The following is a 22689-nucleotide window of genomic DNA, read 5'->3' on the forward strand; positions in this document are numbered from 1 at the left end:
ACATAGAATAAGTAGTGTCAGCAAGGAAATTAATGACCTATATCCCTCATTATTTTTTTTTGCTTGTGCTTTACAATAAATGACTGCACACATTTTTTTTGTCTCTTTCTAAAAGAGAGAGTACATAACACTTTTCACATAACACAATGATACGGTGGGCTTTTTGTTGGCTATTCTAAGCAGAAAATATAAAGCATTTAACAGACATCAGCATCTATGAAGAGGGATTCTACTGAATCTTGGAATCCATTTTCAAAAAGTTGCCTTAAACTGGAAATTATTATTCCTTGCAAGAAACAAATACAATTTCGAAAGACTTGTAACAAAAATGCACAAAGAATTTAGGGGAACTTTAGCATAACTTCCTACAAAATGATATTCAACATGTTTCAGAGAATTATGCATTAAACCCCACCTTTCTCAGAATAATCTCTGATTCTTTTGTCTGTTTGAAATACTATACATCTATATAAAATTTATATGTGGTCTCTGTTATCACAAAAGCTGAGCACCTTACAATCTCCAGTTTAGTTATCCTCTCAACATCCCTGTAAGATAGGGAAGAGCTATTATTTCCATTTATTTTCCACATCAGGAGCAAGGCCATAAGTCACTTTGGACTCTTAGGGAGTCTATAAAGGTATAGGAAATTGAACTGTGATCTCGTATGGTCCAGGTGCAAAACCAAACCACTGGACCATCCTTCTCTAGCAGTGACAAAAGGACTCAGTGTTATGTATGGAATATTACTTTAAATTACCCGTGCACCTTTTGAAGAATGACAGCTTTATCTTTTGATGGTACATACTCCTCTGCCTCATTTTAATATTACAGCTTGCTAATGTTAATTGACTGTCAATGAAATTTTATTATGAACTCATGAATAAACATATCTACTATTTACACATTAACTAAAGAGCCTTAAGGCTTGGAGAACCCATTATGGTGCTGCAATATCTTAATTCTTTACTGTGTAACATTATAGTTAATTCTGTTTTGTCCTTTTTAAATTCTGTGGTGTGCATATCTTCTGGGCTTTGGAATCAGTGCACTAATATTAAAGTCATAATCAAAATTACTTCTAAATATTCATACAAATAAATGACTCCCATGTGTCTTGTGAATGCCAAGGCTACAGTCAGAAGCATTTATTTGGTATTCTAGAGGGATCTACTTACTGCAAAGAACACTAGGATACAGTATTTGAATATTGTTACTGTTTTGCAAGGGGGAAATAAAGCAGAATGTGAATCTGCACTAGAGGTACCTGAAACAAGTAATTTAAGATGGAAGTGACCACATCTCTTTAAAAGTACTGTTTGTGCTTAATGGCGTGTTTGGAAGAGTTGGAGATTTCCTGCATTTTTATTATAGTGAATTTGTCATTCAGCCTCGACCTCCCACACACACATACAGAAATTTCACCATGATGATTTCAATTTTAATAAAGAGTTGTGATTTTCTAAATCACTTATAAATATTCATACTTCAAGGACATGCTGTCATTTAGTCGCTCTGAGGTAAAACAGACTTTGGTCAATAAATCAGAAATTTGGAAGCATTTCTCCATAAATTAATGAAGTGATAAATTACTAAAATTCACGTGTTTCTGCTTTGATTGGCTGACATAAATTTAGACAGTTTTCAAAAAGTAAATTAAAGCTACAGGGGATCTACTGACCAAAACAGAATGTAGGACCCAGTTCAAAGAGTAATGAACCACAAGATTCAAGTACATGAGTATTTTGATAGGAGCCAAATAGCTAACTCCCCAGTCTCAGCACTGCAGATTTGGTACAGATAAGGAGGGCACTAGGTGTGACTATGAACATAGTTAATTACAAGTCTGCTTCAGCCATACCTCATTTTAAAAAATGTTGCAGTGAGTAAGAGCTTTTCATGAGAAGTGGTAAAATGTTACAACAGCATTTGGAGAAGAAAGATTGTTTCAGAATTGTATTGGGGACGTTCCAGGAGGCCCTCAGAAACTGCTTTCAATGTGCTGTTGTGGTTCTATCTTAGAAACTGATTCCAAGCTGTATTCCTGCCACAGTTTGATCTCAATAAGAGGGCAAGTGACATTAGTGTTTAACAAGCACAGAGTCTTTCATCTGTCTTTATGAAGCAAGTGTGATAACTTAGCAATACCCATTCTGCCATTCTCTGTTTTTAAGAGAGAAATATTACTTATGAGATGTTGAGTTAGTGGTTAAGAAACAATGGTCTCTCAACATTACATTCTCCCTTCCAGCAACAAGGGCTGTACACAGTTGCCATTGTAGACAGCGGGATTTGCGTGCTCAGTGCATTGCAGAATCAGACCTCAAGAGAATATTATTGGCATTGAACATAGCTGTCCTCTTTTTCATTTTTCAGAGCCACCCAGCACTGCTGAAGTTTCTAATACAAGCTGAAAGTAAGCAACTAGTCATCAGTCTGGAGAGAAATGAGTAAGTAGAGCTGATTCATATTCATTGCACACAGGAGGTTCTATCGGAGGGATTATAGTCTTAAAACTGATGGGGTGTGTAATGCTTGGATCTGTGGGAAAGTCTACCTCCTAGCGCTTACGGAAACAAACTCCTGCCAATAGTGTTTCATTCCAGTTTGTATTTTGGCTCTTATAAGTAATTCTGGTTACTATACTGTAAGAATCTAGTATCTCTGTACATGACATTGAAAAGAAAACCATTCCCTCTCAGTGTTTTACTTGTTATCAGCCTTTTGTTTTTCCTGTGGCAACTCCCTCTATTTACATATTGAAGGAAACCCTGCGGTCCTGGAGCATCTTCCTGGAGGGAATGTTCTTCCCTGATACTCCCTGTTGCCATTGGCTGCCTGCCTGTGCACACACACCCTACTCCTCAAATGCTGAGCATGAGTCAAACAGTCAGTATTAATCCCCTGCTGGAATTCAACCTTGGAGAGGGAGGTGAGATGAGGCACATAAAGCAGTTATTCTCTGTCTTGGTCCCACAATTCCTGGTAAAATGATATTCCCAAACTGCAAAGCCCCAACTGTGTGGTGTTGATGAAGTGCAGTCTCTTTGGGGAATGGTGAACCATTCCTGTTGAACTCTGTTCGCTTGAATCTGTACTTACCAGACGCGTAGACTGTACTTTGTGCAAATTTCAGCTGCCATTGCTGGTAGTTGTACAATGTGCTCATAAGTATGCAGGACAAAAATGTGTATTTTTCCTTGGTACAGCTGGTTCAGTCCATTTTTATGAGACTCCACTTAGGGCCCCATGGAACTAGGCACTATACATATACATGTACGTGCATGCACACGCACATTTAGAAACAAAGGGTCCTTGTCCTGAAGAATTTGCAGTCAAATTAGACAAGACAGACGGGTGAGGAACAGAGGTACAGAGAAATTAAGTGACTTGCACAGGGTCTCTGAGGAAGTTTCTGTCAGGGCAAGTAATTGAGCACAGATCATCCAAGTTTTAGTCCTTTACCTTAACTATGAGGTCACACTTCCTCTTAGGCCTAAGTTCTCATGGCAGCCATAAAAGCCACATTCTGGGAAGCAGTTAAGGTGGAACCATCCAAGTTAACAGAAAATGTCCTATGTGTCTGATACAAATTGCTATACAGTGTGTGTTGCATTGCAGATCCAGGGTCAGATTCATGCTGTGATCATATTTTCCTGCAACGATGGGTGGGGAGAGAAAAATTTTCAGCAGGTTTTGTTTCTGGTGAGGTCTGGCAATCAATGCTTCTTTTCATCAAGCAGAGAAGCTGCAAGCATGAGCATCCAGTGGTTGTATAAACTTTTGGGGGGAACAGGTTGGAGTGGGGTTAGGGTATAGAGTGTGGAATGACAGCAAATGTCCACAGTATGAAAGAAGTGTTGTGCTGAAGCTGGTGACAAGTAACCACAATGGATCTCAGTGAGGACACCTTTATTACTTCATGGTAAAACTAGGAATAATGCTTTTTATTACCATCCATACCACTGGATGACCTCAACGTCATCCCTCTGCGGCACAGTGTCAACTTCACTCTCCCAGTTGGTGTTATAGCAAATCACAATGGTCGTTGATTTTCAGTGCTTCTTACAAGTTCCTTTTCTTTGTCTGAAACAAGATGCAGATTGCAGCATTCTGAGACTATTGTTCATTGCAGCTAACATACGACTGAATTTGCTTAGTAAGTATGGTATTCGTTTCATATTCTTTTAATCTTTGACAAAGGGGCTCCCTCATTTCCTGAATGTTTATGTTTTTGTTTGCCACAGTTGAGGAAGCTATTTATATTATCTGTCAAAGATTTAAAAGAACATAAAGCCACTAATATTGACATTAGTGAACATATTAAGTCCTGTTTTAATTATAATAAACAACAGGATTTAGAGGTCTTCAGGACTGCATCTTATGCTGATTTTCAGAGATAAAAAGCATATGAAAGGACTCATTTGCAGTACTCAAAGCTCAGAAAGGGAGCGGGAGGAACACAGATGGAGGGTGGCTTGTGGAAGAGGCAGGGTGGCTGCAAAGCCCATTCTCCGAATGCCTCCCACCCCAGTCCCTGCTTGGACATAACCAGCCCTTCTGCTGCTGCTGGAGCAAAGCCAGGTAGCCAGTGGTAGCAGAGGGGTCAGCACTGACCTCCACTGGTCTGGCAGATTTGCTCGTTCAGGACCAGCCCGGTACCAAGGGTCCTGGACCAAAGAAGTACAACTTATAACTTGAGCGTACAATACCTGAAAGAGGCATACCAATTTTCAGTGTCTGCACACAAAGTAGGCTCTCTGGAGTCATATCCAGCATCCATAAAGATGTCTGCTTAACAAAGGGAGATATGATAATTGTCCGAGTTGGAGGGGAAATCCTGCCAGAGATAAGCGAGAAGTACTTTGCTCAGAACCAAACTAGGTTTCTTACCTGCAACCAAAAGAACATTCTGAAAATATTATTGAATTTCTTAAACTAACTTTGAGGAATAGAAATAGGGAGATCCCACTGGGCATACAAAATTTTGAGAAGGCCATCCATGTTCAGTATATTAATTTTATCTCACAGTTTTAATGAATGCCAGTTCCCCAAATAGTTAGCCAACTGGCTGATAATTTGGTTTTACATGTATCTTAGGGATGTTAAGAATATTTCTGGGCATCAGTATTCATTTTTAAGGACTGGATTTTTTTTTAAGTACGTGTGTGTATAGCACAAGGACAATGAGTTTCTAATCATAATTGAGTCTCTGGTACTAATGCAATATAATAAATATATATTACTTATTATCTTCACTTCTGGAATTTGAGACACTCTAAGCTGTTGAGAGACACCAGACCACATAAAGAGCTGGCCATAGATCTTGCAAGAGTTACTTCTTCCTTCTCTCTATTTCGTGCTACAGGTTGAACCTCTCTAATCTTGAACTCCTATATGGCAACATCTGCAATCTGGCATGATTTTAATCAGCCAGATGACCAGTTGTTATGGGCATGGTCCAGTTTCCTGTGGTCACATAAATTTTGTTTACAGCCACCAGTCCTGGCTCACCATGTTCTGTGCTGTTATTTGCCGATAATTTACCCCTAAACACCCATCAAGCAGTGGAAGTGTTGGTGGCAAATTGTCTCATCCCAAGGGTGCTGAATGAAAGAGGTTCAACCCCTACTGCCTTCTTTAAGGCAAATAATTTAGTCTCAAGGATTGTTTTCATTTAATTTGATTATTTTCCCCACATTCAGAAATGAAAAAGTTAAGGTACAACAGCAAAATTAGTGCCACTATATCAGTATCTTAATGTAAAAAGGTGCAGTCAAAGCTTGTGAGTGCCTCTTGCCCAAGTGCACGGGCTTGTACTTTCGCTGTCTGTTTGCAGTGGCTCTGTGGTGACTCAGCAAAAACAAAGCAAACCCCTTCCATGATACAAGTCTAACAGGGGCCTCTCTTCGTGCCCTTTACTATCTTTGTTTTTCCCTGTTTGGAAATAGAATGGTACCCAGGGCTGCTTCTGTCTTTCTGGCCGCAACTCTCCAGCTTGATTGCTACAGTTCAGGCACCCCCTCCTCCCAGTGGCTAATGGGACTTGTGAGAAACCCAGGCCCACCCACTACACTGGGTCCTGGCCCAGGGACCCTGTCAATAGCAACTGTCTGCTGTATCCATTCATTTAAGTCCCAATGCTGCTCTCATTCCCTGGGCGGCTTCGCCATGGCCCTGTGCTGTCTTCACTTCAATTTTACTTCATGGCTTTGTCAAACGAGAGTCCCAGCAACCAGCTCAGGACTCCTTCTCCTTCTCTTCTGCTCTCTGAACAGGGCTCTGCAGCTCTGCCAGCCAGTGGCCCTGTCCTACCGCTCCAGTAAGGAACTGAACTGAGTCTGGCCCAGAAGCTCGCTTTATACTACTTGCTGAGCCCTGACTGGCTGCTTCTCAAACAGGTGCTCAAAGGAGCTTTGAGGACTTCTCTATTGCTCTTTTCTGCAATTGGGTGTGGTGGGGCCATAAAGCCTCCAGCAGGGACCTCTGGGCCCAGTACACCCCATCTCATTTGATTCTGATATAGATTGGTGACCACCAGTTTTGTATATGTTGCTTCACAGTGTGTGTGTGGGATGAATATCTGTGTGCTATTCAATATTACTGTTAACATGCGTGGCACTGTGCAGATATATGAAAAGAAATACCCTGTGCTTCCCAGAGTTTAAAGTTTAAGGACTTGATGTTTTTTCCACAGAAATCAATGGCAACATTTCTAGGGGTGTTAGTGGCATGCATAGAGTCTGGTGCTATGTTGCAGTAAGAGCTATAGAACAATGAGATACAAGACTAGTAGGTGAGGATGTAACACGTGCTCTTGAAATGTTCATTATCTGGAAGCAGCACCATGCTTACTGCTTTTTCCAGTAATTTTGGGAGGTTGTTGAGGGTTTTCAGAGTAATAAAAAGATGCATCGAGAAGACAAGAATAGCACAGGCAGGATGTTTAACTAGGGCGAGAGCATACCCTAGGTAAATTATTACCATTAGAATTATTTTGTGGAGAAGATTTGGGGTTTCATCTCCTAGGACGTCCCTGAGGATCTACAAAAGCAAAATGGAGCTCTTATACTTGGTCTGTCTCTCCCCGCAAACTCCCCTACATGCATTCCATCTCCCTGACAGCACAACTCCTGCACAATCCATGCTGCTAAGAAATCCTTCACTACCCTGGGACCTCTCTGGAAGGTCATTTCAATCTGCAGAGCTGAAAACTACCCACCTCTGACTTATTTAAAAGAGGTATATGGGTTGGTGGGACATGCTGCCCTCGACTTCTTCCCTGGGCTGCCAACAGCGATGGTGGGGAGGGGTGTGGGGGGCAGCTGTTCATGGTGTGTAGGTTTAAAAGGGTCTGGGATTCCTAGCTGCTGCTGCAAGTATTGTAGCAGCAGCCAGAACCCTGGACTCTTTAAATTGTCACCAGAGACCGTGCAGTGTGTTCCGGGCACCCCTTCCGCTCATGGCCCCTACTCTTCTGGGCACATGGAGCTGGGCCCTCTTTCCCCTTGGACAGGGGACTGGCAGGTCTCTCTGCAGTCCTGCTCATTCCATATTCTATCTAATAGCACAGCCCTAATACAGTAGAAGGGTTTCTGTGGGTTTACAACAGGAGGTGGGAACAAAGCAGTGCAGCAGCATTTCACTCTTTTCCACTCTCCTCCATGCTGAGATTTGCTGTGTCCCTGTAACCTCTACTTGTGTGTGTGGAGAATATGATATGGTCCCAGTGATTATAGTTGCAGGCAACTGGGAGTTGGGTGCCTGTGGTTGTATTCCCAGCTGTGCCAGAGACTTACTCACTCTGATAGTGATTTTGAATCACTTAATCTCTCTGTTTTCCATTTGCAATATGGAGATAAAGTCATTTGCTTCAGACAGGCATTGAGAGCCACTAAAAGAAACACAAAGTAGAAAGTACCAAAATTAACATTTTGAAAAATGCAGTTGCATATATGAGACACAAACTGCTTGTTACAAAGATGAGTAGTGGAGGGGAAAAAACATTGTTAGTGTGCTTCTGATAAAGTGGAATGCTAAGTACAATTACGTTTACATTTTCTCATTAAATAAAATGATGAGAAAGTCCTGACATGAATGTTCTGTAACGTTGCTGCCTATATTTTCATGTAAAATATGTTATACCTTTGGAAATAGGGGGCATATACCTAAATGACATATGTTCTGGATTGGGTTATGCAAAAACCGAGTACAGTTTTCCATACTTAGCAGAAACAGCTGCTTTTAGTAGCCTTCACACTAAAACCAATTTACTGAAAACTGTGGAGATTTCCCAAAGCCAGAGTTATATTTCGAGACATGATGCATTAGCTGACCCCATTGGGAAATGATGTGATAAACCATCTGTTACCTGTGGAAATATTTATTATGAATATTATTTAAAATATTGGATGTGAATTAAGTAGCTGAGTTAGGATCAGAAGTTGTGTTCTTATTTTGCTTTATCCAGCATTTATAGTTGGTACAGGGAAGGATTATATAAATACTTCCACATTTCAGATTTTCTTGATTTTTTTTCAACTATTAAATATAATTTAAATCTCCCTACATAAAAGTTTGCTCAATATTTGAGAACTTTTATTTTAGAGACCAGTCTATAGACAGGATTCATATTTGGTAAAAGTAGAATTATTTGCAATAAATTCCATTTGTCTGTCTTACAGGACTATCTTGGGAAGGCATTTTGTAAGCACATTTATAATTTAGTTCCAGAATATGATTGCACTTCTGGGTACCCTGGAGTTCTGCAATACCTCAAAATGTTTTAGAAATACTTGTCATGTGAAGAGACTTTCAAAGTCAGCAAATTATCTACCAAATACAGAACAAAATTTCATTTGACATAGCCCTCACTGTGTTGTACTGCATTACATGAAATAATACCAATGTTGTTTTATGGTGGAAGCTACAATAATTTACGTGCTTGCAAATACCTTTAAAGTTAATGGGAATTATGCATGTGGTTTAAAGGGAGAGCAGACCAAAACCAGGAAAAAAAATAACATTAAATCTGTGTTTATCAGTGGTGTGGTATGTGGCAAATCTGTGCCTGTTTTCTGGGTGCAGTTGTACACTGATAGCAGAAACAACTGAATACTTATGCAAAAATATGCATATATTTAACATTTAAGCATATGCTTAAGCATAAGTATGTGACTAATCCAGGTAAAGGAAACTAAATAATTCACTTAAACTAAATTAATATGCTTAAATTCTTTGCTAGCTTGGGCCATATTTAAGAAACACAACTTTGAACAGATGTCACTTTTTAACTTTGAATCACATCTATGTTAATGGGTCTATCAGACAAAGATGGAAATTGAAAATAGGTGAGTAATTTCATAGTCAGCTAGAGAACATCTAAGGGAAGAGTGTGGAAGATGGATGGCTTTGTGCTGAGGGCCTTCCCTTGTGACTCACAAGATCTGGAGCCATTTCTGAGCTTTACAACAGACTTCCAGCATGACCTTGAGGACTTCACTTATTATGGGAATAACAATTCTCTCTGACCTGAGAAGGTTATTGTGAGGATAAATCCCTCAATAATTGTGAGACATCTGGGTAATATGACACATCTAAATGGAGATATAGAACACATGGATTTTGTTGCCCATTTCCCTTTAAATTTATGTTGTCTTAAATTCAAGTTATAACATATTTTAATTAACCAAAAAAATACTTCAGACGATCCTTTCTGTTTCCTTCCAAATTTCCCCCATGTCTTTCTCATGCTGGAGCATAATCTTTCCCACCTCAGAAGAGACCAACCTTCTAATAACCATCTAATAGTGCAAATCCCTGGGAAATCAAGATAGCCAGCAGTCTAGGGCCAACTCTGTCTATTCATAACACTGTGTCCCTGTCAGTAATTCTATATTAGAGACACAATACCAGGGATTCATCTGGCTGTGAATACCACAAGGGTCCCCTTCAAGAGTGAATCCCAAAGCATAAGGTTTTCAAGGAAAAGACAGTTCAACCCTGGTATGTGTTAACTTTTCCAGTGTCTGCTCCTGGGGCCAGGGAAGAGGACAACATATATGTCTTCAGTATTAACATAATTTATTATCATTTTGACCTGTCTGCTTCTGCCCCAATTTGTCTTCTTTCCAAGGGTGGATAGCCAAAACAGCACAGAGGCCTAAAAGAAGCCAGGATTAAGTGGGGCTGCAGAGGCTGCTTCTTATACAAGAAGGAAGAAGCACATGCCGGGCGGATCCTTTCCATGCACAGCCCAGAGGCACACTCCATCCCTGAGATTTTATTTTATTTTTTTTTATTTTTTGTACACAGGATGCTATTACTATATGTATGTGGGTGCTTTTACGGTTAAAATACGGCCTGAAAACCTTTGACTAGGCCATAACCTTATTCTGTTACCTTGGGCAGATTGCTGACCTTGACTATGCCTATATTTCCTCATCTATAAAATGGACATTTTGGAAGGAAGGATATGTCTGAAACAGAAATGAAATACACACAGTCCAGATTTGCATACACTGATGGCTAAAACTAGGCATCAAAATCAATATTTAGGCCCATGAATAAAAGTGATCAGATCTTCAGTGGGCATGAGAGTATGCAGCTCCCGCTTAAGACAATGAAAGATGGTGGTGCTCAGTGCCTCTGATAACCAGAACGTTGTTATTTGAGGACCTAATTAAGGATTTTGGCATCTGGTCCAACTCCCTCTCAAGTAAGTGGAAAAATGCCTCCTATTGATTTAACTAGGAGTTGGATCTTGGGTTCCTAACTTCCTGCTTGCACAAAACCAAACACTCCTGCCCTGACCACTGCTATGCACTTTCTCAGAGGGGTGCCCCGCTCATTCTATCCCGCTCTGTCACTTGCTCTCCCCACCCTCACTCACTTGCTCATTTTCAGCAGGTTGGGGTTTGGGAAGGGATGAGGGTTCTGAGTTGAAGCAAGAAATCAGAGGTTCCATGAATGGGAAGGAGCTCCAGGCTGGGGAGCGTAAGCTTTGATATGGGGCTAGGAATGAGGGACTTGCGATGCAGGAAAGGGGCTCTGGGCTGGGCCTCAGGGGTTCAGGGTGTGGGAAGGGGCTTCAGGCTGAGGCAGTGGTTTAGCATGTCAGATGGTGTGAGGGTTCCAACTGGGAATGAGGGCTCTGGAGCCAAGGGATTCAGTGTATGGGGACTCCAGGCTGGTGCAGGGGGCTGCGGTGTGGGATGAGGTATGGGTTCTGGCCTGGATGTTTGAGTTTGGGGATGGGACCAGAAATGAGGGATTTTGGGTACATCAGGGGGCTCCAGTCTGGGTTTTGAGATGTTTGGTGTGTGGAAGGCAATGAGAGTACAGGCTGTGGGGAGCACTTAACCTCAAACAGCTTTCAGAAGCGACGGTATGCTCCCCCTCTGGCTTCCATGCGGAGGCATGGCCAAACAGCTCTGTGTATTATCCAATCCCAGGAGCTGCTCCCACAACAAAATCCAGACAGAGGGAGCCTCAGTGGCAGTGTTGGCGTGGGTGCAGCGTGCAGATCCCCCTGGCTGCTTCTACACATATAAGCCAGTGGGAGGACAGGCCGGTTGCTTCCTGGGAGCCAGGCACTGCCATCAACTAGTCAACTGCCCAGTCATTGGTGTTGACCAGAATCACCAGGAGTAGCTTTTTGACTGGGTGTTCTGGTCAGAAACCAGACACCTGGTTAATTTAGTTGGATCAGGCTCTAAACTCTTAATTTTGGGCACTTGGTTTGAAATTTTGGACTGACTCATGCATAGAATTGTTTTAGTCATAAAAATGCTTTGTAGGGGAAAACATCCCTCTGTTCCTCCCAACCTGTCCTTTCTGAATAGGAGTCATGAGTGGCCTGGTGATGTCTATCTGGCATCATTTAAAAGGAAATAAAACACTTCCACTGCCAAAGAAAATAACTGACAGTATTTGTTAATTAATTAACATATTTGTATATAATCATTGGCTTGAAATGTGGATAAAGAAAACGAGTCAAAACAAACAAAATTATTAAATGGAGAAACAGGGCCTCCCAGAACACATTCATTATTGTAATTCACTGCTTTCATTTGGTTAAGGAGGCTGTAACTCCCTCACTATTTTATCTGCAAGCACTGGAGCCAAGAGCCTTACTGTAGTGTTTCATAGCAAGCAGACATTGGGGCTGGGTTAGAGGGGCATTGTCTGGGCCCTTCTCTGGGCCGTGGGGAGGAGGTCATATGGTCAGTGGCCCTCCAGATCCCTTGCAGTGATTGCCCCTGCATGCACAATTTGAAATTTCCTCCAGTTGTGTGGCCAAATTATTTCACAGTCCCGTAAATAATATTGTAAATTGGTAATAGCAGTGTTAGTTATGTACATGTTTTGCTGCTACTTTGCTGTTTAGTTCCATTGTTGTAGCAGTTTTGGGTTATGTTAAAATGGAAGTACCCAGTGAAATCAGGAGAAAGAGCTATGATGGGTTGATCTCTCTCCCCTACTCCTTGTTTTTTTAAACCCAGAAAAAGGAAGGCTGAGGAAAATAATGTTTACAGGTATTTTCATTAACATAACACTAAGAATGAGAAGGAGAATAGAACCATAATGCTGTTCCAGCGCCACTACCGTGACAACCCTCATTGATTGCAAGTTGCCATGTCACAAACACATCCACGCTGTCTTTATTGCATGTCTTCCAATGTAGTAGGAAACAGCTGGATTATGTCACATAAGGAATTTATGGCACAGCATGCTTACACTAACCTTAGGCCAAAAGATTGTGGAGCCAGCTAGGGAATGAAGACATTTTCTATCCCAGTTTGATTCACCAAGAAGATGTTTTTAGATGTTAAAACCTGGTAATAGCTTTAACTCCAGACAACACATGGTGTTGTTTTGTGCAAAGTTTCTCTGTCACAAGTATCAGAGTAACGCAAAGAGTTGTATCTGCTAATGGGCATAATAAAAAGTATTAGGAAAATATAGCTTTAAATTATTACTTGCTGTCTTTTTCGGAACATCAGAAATTTTTTTCAAATAATTATATTCTTACATCAGTTAGGGTACATCCTCATGAAATGGAAGAGGGACATGCTAAATCCAACTCATAGGATGCCCCTGTTGGCGCTGGTACCTCTGCAACACACGAGGAGCAAGGGAAGTTGTTGGGAGTATTTTTTTCCATCAACCTCCCACAGTGGAGACTGCACAGGATCTCAAATTAAGGTGCCTTGACTCCAGCTACATCAATAACATCGCTGAAGTCACGTACCTTAATTTGACCTTCCCCTGTAATGTAGACCTGCCCTTATTAGGAAAGCTAGAGAAGAGAGTCGGCTATAATAATGGAAGAGATACGTCTGCTCCCTCTCCTGTGGCTTGTCAAGAAACAGCACTGATGTTGATATTAATAAAAACAGACAGAATATAATAATTCCCGGCTTTAAAATAAATAACTAGGAAAAAGGAAACAAAGGAAAAATATCTTTTCACAAAAGTTATAAGCACCCAACTAATTTTTATGTTCCAGCACATGGCATCAGAATTTAAATGAAGGCCTCTCAGACACCACCAAATCATTTTTCATTTTGACAGATGACATATTAATATTTCCAGCGCTCTACACATTATTTGAAAAGCTCTCAGATGACTTTTTGATGATTTCCCCAGAATGTTGCCATCTTAACCAGTGGATCTCAGAGTTTGCAGTCATTTGGATTAAAGCAGAAATACTGTGGAAAAAGCAAATTGCTTTTCCGAAGGTGTGCAGTGTTTTAGTGGCACTGAAAATTAGCTGGTGCATCTGAAGAATGAGTTAACTCACGAAAGCTCATGCTCTAAACTCTTCTGTTAGTCTATAAGGTGCCACAGGACCCTTCGTTGCTGCTGCAAATTAGCTGGTGACTTTGTCTTGCAAGGTCTGGTGTGTTTATGTGCTATGCTGAAATTAAGAGCCATCTGCTGCTCTTCTCAGAAAAGTTGGCAGGTGCTACATTTTTTCTCTGAAAAGAAAAGTTTAAATGTTGAGTCCTGATTTTGAAAACATTCCTTTAACGAATTTTCTACTGGGTGTTTTCATTTTGATGCTCAGTTGTTATTTAGATTCCTGGGACTGAGAGGTGACATTAAGTCCAGTAGCCTCTAGAATTTATTGTCTCTTTGCTTCTAGTGACACTCTCTGGGCTTGTGTTCACTCTCTTAAGGGTGCTCTTAAATATATTCTACAACCTCCCTAGGTAACTTACTCCAGTGTTTAGCCACTCTGACAGTTAGGAAGTTTTTCCTTATGTCTAATCTAAACCTCCGTTGCTGCAGTTTAAGCCCACTGCTCCTTGTCTTATCCTCAGAGGCCAAGAACGCTTTTTCTCCCTCTTTCTTGTAAACCTCTTTGAGGTACTTGAAAACTGCTATCATGTCCCCACTAAGTCTTCTCTTTTCTAAACTAAATAAGAACAGTTGCTTCAGTCTTTCCTAATAGCTCATTTTCTCTACACCTTTAATCATTCTTGTCGCTCTTCTCTGGACCTTTTCCAATTTCTTCACATCTTTCTTGAAATGTGGTGTCCAGAACTGGACACAATACTCCAACTGAGGCCTAATGAGCACTGAGTAGAGTAGAAGAATGGCTTCCTGTGTCTTGCTCACAATACTCCCGTTAATACATCCCAGAATCATGATTGCTTTTTTGGCAGCAGCATCACTCTGACTCATATTTAGCTTATTGTCCACTATGACCCAGAAGTCCCTTCCACAGTACTCCTTCCTAGACAGTCACTTCCCATTCTGTATGTGTGAAGCTGATTGCGTCTTCGTAAGTGGAGTACTTTGCATTTGTCCTTATTAAACTTCATCCTGTTTACCTCAGACCATTTCTCCAGATTGTCCAGGTCATTCTGAATTATGAGCCTGTCCTTCAAAGCAGTTGCAACCCCTCCCAGCTTGGTATCATGTGCAAACTTAATAAGCGTACTCCCTATGCCAATATCTAAATCGTTGATGAAGATATTGAGTAGAACTGGTCCCAAAACAGATCCCTGCAGAACCCCCTTGTTATGCCCTTCCAGAGTGACTGTGAATCATTAATTACTCTCTGAGAATGGCTATCCAGCCAGTTATGCACCCACCTTATAGTGAGCCCATTTAAGTTGTACTTGCTTAGTTTATTGGTAAGAAGATCATGCGAGATCATGTCAAATGCCTTACGAAAGTCTAGGTATACCACATCCACTGCCTCTACCTTATACACAGGACTTGTTATCCTGTCAAAAAAAGCTATCAGATTGGTCTGGCATGATTTGTTCTTTACAAATCCATACTAACTGTTACCTATCACCTTATTTTCATCCAGATATTTGCAGATGAATTCCTTAATTATTTGCTCCATTATATTTCCTGGCACAGAAGTTAAACTGACTGGTCTGTAGTTTCCTGGGTTGTTCTTTTTTCCCCTTTTTATAGATGGGCACCATGTTTGCCCTTTTCCAGTCTTCTGGAATCTCTCCCAACTTCCAGGACTTTTCAAAGATGATAGCTAAAGGCTCAGAAATCTCCTCTATCAGCTCCTTAAGTATTCTAGGATGCATTTCATCAGGCCCTGGTAACTTGAAGACATCTAATTTTTGTAAGTAATTTTTAACTTGTTCTTAATGTATTTTATCCTCTAAACCTACCCCCTTCCCACTAGCATGCGTTGTGTTGGGCATTGCTGCATTGGCCTTCTTGGTGAAGACCGAAACTAAGAAGTCTTTAAGCACCTCTGCCATTTCCAAGTTTCCTGATATTGTTTCTCCCTCCTCACTGAGTAGTGGGCCTACCCTGTCCTTGGTCTTCCACTTCTTCTAATATATTTATAGAATGACTTCTTGTTACCCTTTATGTCTCTAGCTAATTTGAGCTCATTCTGTGCCTTTCTAACCTTGCCCCTGCATACACGTGTTGTTTGCTTATATACATCTTTTGTAATTTCTCCTGCTTTCCACTCTTTATATGACTCCTTGATTTTGAGATCATGCAAGATCTCCTGGCTAAGCCAAAGTGGTCTTTTACCATACTTTCTAGCTTTCCTATGCAGCTGTGGAGTTTGATTTTGGGCCCTTAATAATGTCCCTTTGAAAAACTGCCAACTGTCCTCAGTTGTTTTTTCTCTTAATTTTGCTTCCCATAGGACCTTATCTACCAGCTCTCTGAGTGTACCAAAATTTGCTTTCCTGAAATCCATGGTCTCTATTTTGCTGTTCTTCCTTTCACTAGTGCTTGGGATCATGAACTCTGTGATGTCATGGTCACTTCCTCCGAAGTTACCTTTGACTTTCAAATTCTCAACAAGTTCCTCCCTGTTTGTTAAAATCAAATCTAGAACTGCTTCCCCCCAGAAGCTTTTCCCACCTTCTAAAATAAAAAATTGTCATCCATGCAATCCAAAAACTTTCTGGATATTCTGTGACTCTCTGTGTTAGTTTCTCAACATATGTCTGGATAGTTGAAGTTCCCCATCACCACCAAGTCCTGTGTTTTAGATAATTTTGTCAATTGTTTAGAGAAAGTCTCATCCACCTCTTCCACCTGGCTAGGTGGTCTGTAGTAGACCCCTATCACAACATCACCCTTGTTTTTTACCTCTTTTAACATAACTCAAAGACTCTCAACATGTCTGTTTCTTGCATCCGTCTCCACCTCAGTCCAGGTGTGCACATTTTTGATACATAAGGCAACACCTCCCACCTGTTTACCATGCCTATCCTTCCTGAGTAAGTTGTACTTCTATACCAATATCCCAATCATGCGTATTATCCCACCAAGTTTATGTGATACCAAATATATCATAGTTATATGTGTTCATTAGGATTTCAAGTTTTTCCTGCTCATTACCCATACTTCTTGCATTTGTATATAGGCATCTAAGATACTAAGTTGCATTTGCCCCCCAGTTCTGCCTAGTCTCTCTTTTTTCTCTGCTATTATAGCCCACAATCCCTCCCATTTCCAACCCAACTCTCAGGTCTCTAGGTTTTTTAATTACTGTGGGCTTTGGTCACCTGTCCCCACTGAACCTAGTTTAAAGCCCTCCTCACGAGGTTAGCCAGTCTCAATCCAAATACATCCTTTCCATTCCTGGAAAGATGAACTCCATCCCTGCTTAGCAGTCCTTCGTGGAATAGCATCCCGTGATCAAGGAAGCCAAAGCACTCGTGGCAACACCATCTTCGCAGCCAGGCATTCACCTCCAGAATGCACCTGTCTCTGCCTTGGCCCCTACCCTGGACAAGAAAGATTGAGGAGAACACCACCTGCATGCCCAACTCCTTCACCCATACTCCCAGAACTCTGTAGCCACACTTGGGTTATGGGGGAGGGATAGCTCAGTGGTTTGAGCATTGGCCTGCTAAACCCAGTGTTGTGAACTCAGCCCTTGAGGGGGGCATTTAGGTATCTGGGGCAAACAGGTTAAAATAAGGGAAGGTGCTTGGTCCTGCCAAGAGGGCAGGGGACTAGACTAGATGACCTCCAAAGCTCCCTTCCAGCTCTGAGATGTGTGTCTCCATATATTTAATCTGCTCAGGGTTACACCTTGCAGTATTATTCATGAATAGCATGGGGCATAAGTCAGTAGGCTTCATATCCTTGACAATGCCTCCATAACATCTTGGATACAGGCTCCTGGCAGGCAGCATACCTCCCAGGATGACATGTCAGGGGAACAGATGGGTGCCTCCACCCCCCTCAGAGGAGACTCTCCTACCACCATTAGCCTACATTTCTTTCTCATAGTGGTGACAACAGACCTCCCAGCCTGGGGATACAGGGCTTCTCTGATTCACCTGTAGGGGATGATTCCTTATGTCCTGTATCTTCCATATCCAGAACAGCATAACAGTTTCTCAGTACCACAGTGGGAGGATTGGGAGCAGGAGTAGAGCACTGCCTACTGCCAGAAGTGACCAGTTGGCGGTGTCCCTGCTGAGCCACCTCCGCCTCCATCAATGGTGTGGCAGCACTCTTTTGTGGTGGGACGGCCATCTTAACCTCAGCTGTCTCCACACAAACGCTGTCCAGGAACTGCTCGCGGAGTCTAATACTCGTAAGCCTCGCTACCCCTTCCTGTAGCTCCACCACCTGCTTCCTGAGAGCTTGTATCAGAAGACACCTTCCACATTGGATGGTCTGCCCAGCCTGGACTTCAGTAGGTGGGAATTGCAAGTGACAGTCCCTGCTAAACCATGCTACAGTCTAAGTAGAAGCATCCCTGGTCAAGAGGTCTGTCTGACTACAGGTGCAGGTGGAGGAGACAGTGCTGGCACACATGTTGCGGGTCTTCCTAACCATAGTGGAATCCCTCTGTCAGACTTCCTCTTAAAACTGACCTGTCTGCAGCCCCCTGCCTGCTTTGCTCCCCTGATCACTCCAACTCTGGCTTTTAAAGCCTGCAAACTTCAGTCAGGCCTTCCCTCATTAGTCACACAGGGGAAGCCTGATGATGAGAATGATCAAAGGCAATCAAGGGAACAAGGGATCAAAATGATTCCAACCCTCCCAGGCACACAGTCCCTACTGCCATAGTAACTGACACTGAAATCACCTGCAATCAGAAATCAAAATGTAAACAGTCAGGCAAACGCGACATGGTAGTTTAGGATATAGTTTTTTGTATTAAAGTTCTAGACAATGCAAAAATTTCAACTCCTCCTCTAAACTCCCTTCTCAAAACTCACTCCTGTTTGCAATCTCCTGTTCACAAGCCCTTGCTTCAAAGCTTAAAATACATTTTGGATTTGAGGAACAAAGTGAAGGTAACAATACAGTACATAAGGGAGAGGGTAGGTGAGGAAGGACAAGAGCAGTGTTGCCAACCCAATGTTATTTAAAAATTAGGTCCAATCCCCAACATCACTAGACTGCTTTAAAAACATGAGATTTGTTTAAAAAATGGCAAAAATTGATCTTTGTAAGGTCTTCTCAGATTTGAGACTCAGGGTTCATGTTTTCAAACATAAGGGCTGGAAAAATTAATTGGGTATTTGAACAGGATTGTTCCTGGCAACTTACTATTTCTCAGTCATCACTGGATCACAGCAGGCCTTGCCTATTCTTTGCTTTGACCCACATGTTTACACTTTCCAAATGTCCTTTAGGTAGATGGCCTTACTCATACAAGATATTGTACTTCATGATTAGGAAAACAATATTGTGGATGGTTAGTATATGGTGCAACTTTGTTGTGGTGTTTTACCTGACTGCTGTGACAGATTATATTTTTTGTAAATTTCATTGTTGTTTTTAAAATTACGTTTGAAAGTGGGTAAAACAACTTTCTAAAATGTGTGACATTGGAATTGTAGGTATCAGGGGCTGTGTCTACACGTGCACGCTACTTCAAAGTAGCGGCACTAACTTCGAAATAGCGCCCGTCGCGGCTACACGCGTCGGGCGCTATTTCGAAGTTAACTTCGACGTTAGGCGGCGAGACGTTGAAGTCGCTAACCCCATGAGGGGATCGGAATAGCGCCCTACTTCGACGTTCAACGTCGAAGTAGGGCCCGTGTAGACGATCCGCGTCCCGCAACGTCGAAATTGTGGGGTCCTCCATGGCAGCCATCAGCTGGGGGGCTGAGAGACACTGTCTCTCCAGCCCGTGCGGGGCTCTATGGTCACCGTGTGCAGCAGCCTTTAGCCCAGGGCTTCTGGCTGCTGCTGCTGCAGCGGGAGATTCATGCTGCATGCACAGGGTCTGCAACTCGTTGTCGGCTCTGTGGATCTTGTGCTGTTTAGTGCAAGTGTGTCTGGGAGGGGCCCTTTAAGGGAGCGGCTGGCTGTTCAGTCCGCCCTGTGACTGTGTCTGCAGCTGTGCCTGGCACCCTTATTTCGATGTGTGCTACTGTGGCGTGTAGACGTTCCCTCGCAGCGCCTATTTCAATGTGGTGCTGCGCAACGTCGATGTTGAACATCGACGTTGCCAGCCCTGGAGGACGTGTAGACGTTATTCATCGAAATAGCCTATTTCGATGTCGCCACATCGAAATAGGCTACTTCGATGTAGGCTTCACGTGTAGACGTAGCCAGGATCTCCTAGCCAAGTAAGGGTCTCATGTCTAAATAAGTTATACCTGGCCTGGCTTTTACAGGGCTCATTTGTAGAGTCAGATTTTAATCACTGATAAATACATACTGACTTCAGTGGTGTGAGCATGATATGGTCCATCATATTCCAAATTACTGTTATAGTACTTCTATTTATTATAAAATAAATGGCAATTTTATGTCTGGCCCTTTGAATGTTGTGATTTTTATAAGATGCATTTTTTAAATCACAGTCTTATCAGGAATGCAGCTTTTTCCACAGTTTTCAAAAATGATGTTTTCATCATACTATCAGAGTTCTTCATATAAGGCTTTGGTTTTGATTGTTTCCTTCACTACTAGTTTGTCAACCGTTTTCAGGGAGTGTAGCTGGCAATGGGGACTATTCTCCATTAACTCAGTGTATACAGAACACACTCCAGGGGTACATTTTATTTCTCGCCTCTTTAGGTAAAGGAAGTCCTACATTTTCCACAAAACGCAGTTTATGCTTGTAATTTAACACTATGACAATAAGTGCGTTATCAGTTCTGAAACAGCAGTCTGGATAATTCTAAGCAGATGTTTCTCTCTCTTTAATCATAACATCATTTATTTCTTGGACACTCCTGATGAGCTGATTTTTACATAATGAAAAAGGATAGTAACGTGGGGGTGAACATGCTAAAAAGAACAACTTGCCCCTTGAGAACAAAAGAGTGATGAGCCAGTAAAATAAAGCTAAATGGAATGTATCTTCATTATGAGTCATTAGAAAAGATGACACTTTGGCTAAGAGAGAGAAAATCTTTGAAGACCAGTTGTAAAAGCACAATCTGATACTTAATAAATACATCATGGTGACTCACAAATTCTGGGTATGCATTTATTTCTTTGCAGTAAATGTCAAGTTTGATGAAATAACATTTTCTGTATTAGAAATGACCACAGCTGAGTATTGGTTTTGAAAATATATTTTTAAAGTCATTGGCTGCAAAGATTAGTTTAACACTGTAATTTAATAACTACATCAAAGTTGATATTTAGACCCCTCTATGTTCTGCTGGAAGCAGGCCTATTAACAAGCAAAGTTTTCCATTATGGATCTAGTATTCCAGGGTTTGTTTATGTGCATGTGATGTAATTTGATCTACATTTTCAAATGCATCTAATTGCATTGTTTAGTGATGGGGTGCTCTTAGGATGGCTGATTTCTTAGGCCTTATTGGCTTTTTCTCTTGTTTCAACCAGTTTTATTTATAAAATGCCAAGTACTCAGCGTGCTGCAAAGAAATTAAAACAGAATGCATTTCAAATTATCCCAATACAGCTCAGATAATGCCAGATAAAATAATATACAGTCACACCAAATGGCATCAATTAGCATGGGTTTGGGATTGGGTCATAAATACTGGCAGTGATTATGATGGAAAACACCTCTGAAACAAAGTTCTACATGTGTGCAAAATTGTGAAGGAGTGGAATGACGTGGGTTTCTTATGTAAATGAATGTCAAATGTAAGCATCTACCTGATTTGATCAGTGACTGGACGTGTTGGTTAAAATGAAAAAAACACAATTAAAAACAGAAAAAATATTTAATTTATTAAAAGTATAAGTAGATCATTGTTAGTCTGTGCTAATTTGAACAATAATGAACTCATGCATCTGTGGAAGTGAGTCTTTGCCCACGAAATCTTATGCTCCAAAATATCTGTTAGTCTATAAGGTGCCACAGTGCCTCTTGTTTTTGAAGATACCTACGAACACGGCTACCTTTCTGATAACAATAAACTTTTATTTCATCTTTGTATCTCAATGTACCTTACAGAGCAAGGTAGGTAGCAGTATTCCTGCTTTACAGATGGAGAATATGAAACAGGACGGGGGGGAAATGTCATTGGTTTAACCCAAGTGTAACCCAGATCTCCTGACTTCCAGACCAGTACTGTGTCTGCCAGGTAACGTTGCCTCTGGCGGTATTGTTCATAATAGTGACACTATTTTATTGGACCCAAATACTCTAATAAGTGTACCATATTGCTGTTTTTGTTTACTTAGAAAGAAGATTGTGAATCAGCTTTTGAGAGTCATTTGCTACATTTAGTGAAAGAGAAAGGGAGAAAAAGCTAATATCTTGCTCTAGTGTCCTAATTTAGCAATTTTCTAAATTATCACAAAAGAAAGTAATGCTTAAATAAGACATGCACTTGATTTACTTTAAACTCACAGGTATATTGATTTAGGGTAATAATATGGCTTATTTGAAATTGCTTTTCATAGTTATTACTGAAATGGTTTCAGCGAGAAGCCATTTTCTGATCGTTTTTAAGAATAATTGGTGTTATTTTCAGAAGACACATGGTTATACCTGTTTGGAGCCATTTCCATCAAAATTGCAAGTGAATTCATCTAAGAGGGTCACAAATGCATGAAAATGGCTTTGTATTAGGAAAGTTGTTGGAGTGGTGTTATCAGAAACAAAGATGTTGTTCTCTCAACCTGATAGTTCTTAGAAGAAAAATACATAAACATTCTCTTAGCATCATCAGAACTATGGCATTTCAGTGTGATTGGAGACAGGAAAGTACGCTATTGTTTTCGTGGGGAAAAGTTGGCTTGCCTTGCAATGAACAGTAATTGACTATGGATTCA

At 41.2% G+C, this 22689-nt stretch overlaps 1 protein-coding gene and 1 long non-coding RNA gene across 6 annotated transcripts in view; one reads left to right on the plus strand and one right to left on the minus strand.

Annotated features, from left to right (window-relative positions):
• ADAM12 (ADAM metallopeptidase domain 12) overlaps positions 1 to 22689 on the plus strand; it is a 322879-nt gene that overhangs the window by 69963 nt on the left and 230227 nt on the right. For all 5 annotated transcript variants that reach the window (XM_075000469.1, XM_075000470.1, XM_075000471.1 and 2 more), the window contains exon 3: positions 2377 to 2450. In XM_075000469.1, the coding sequence (XP_074856570.1) occupies positions 2377 to 2450 (74 nt within the window). The remainder of the gene's footprint in view (positions 1 to 2376; positions 2451 to 22689) is intronic.
• On the minus strand, positions 4052 to 7857 carry LOC142016003 (uncharacterized). Its single transcript, XR_012646257.1, has 3 exons — positions 7804 to 7857; positions 4713 to 4840; positions 4052 to 4086 (listed from the first exon to the last, which is right to left on the minus strand). It is a non-coding gene; the product is annotated as an uncharacterized LOC142016003 (long non-coding RNA).

This window comes from Carettochelys insculpta, chromosome 7, assembly GCF_033958435.1.
Source record: "Carettochelys insculpta isolate YL-2023 chromosome 7, ASM3395843v1, whole genome shotgun sequence".
In the NCBI taxonomy this organism is placed as follows: Eukaryota; Metazoa; Chordata; order Testudines; family Carettochelyidae; genus Carettochelys; species Carettochelys insculpta.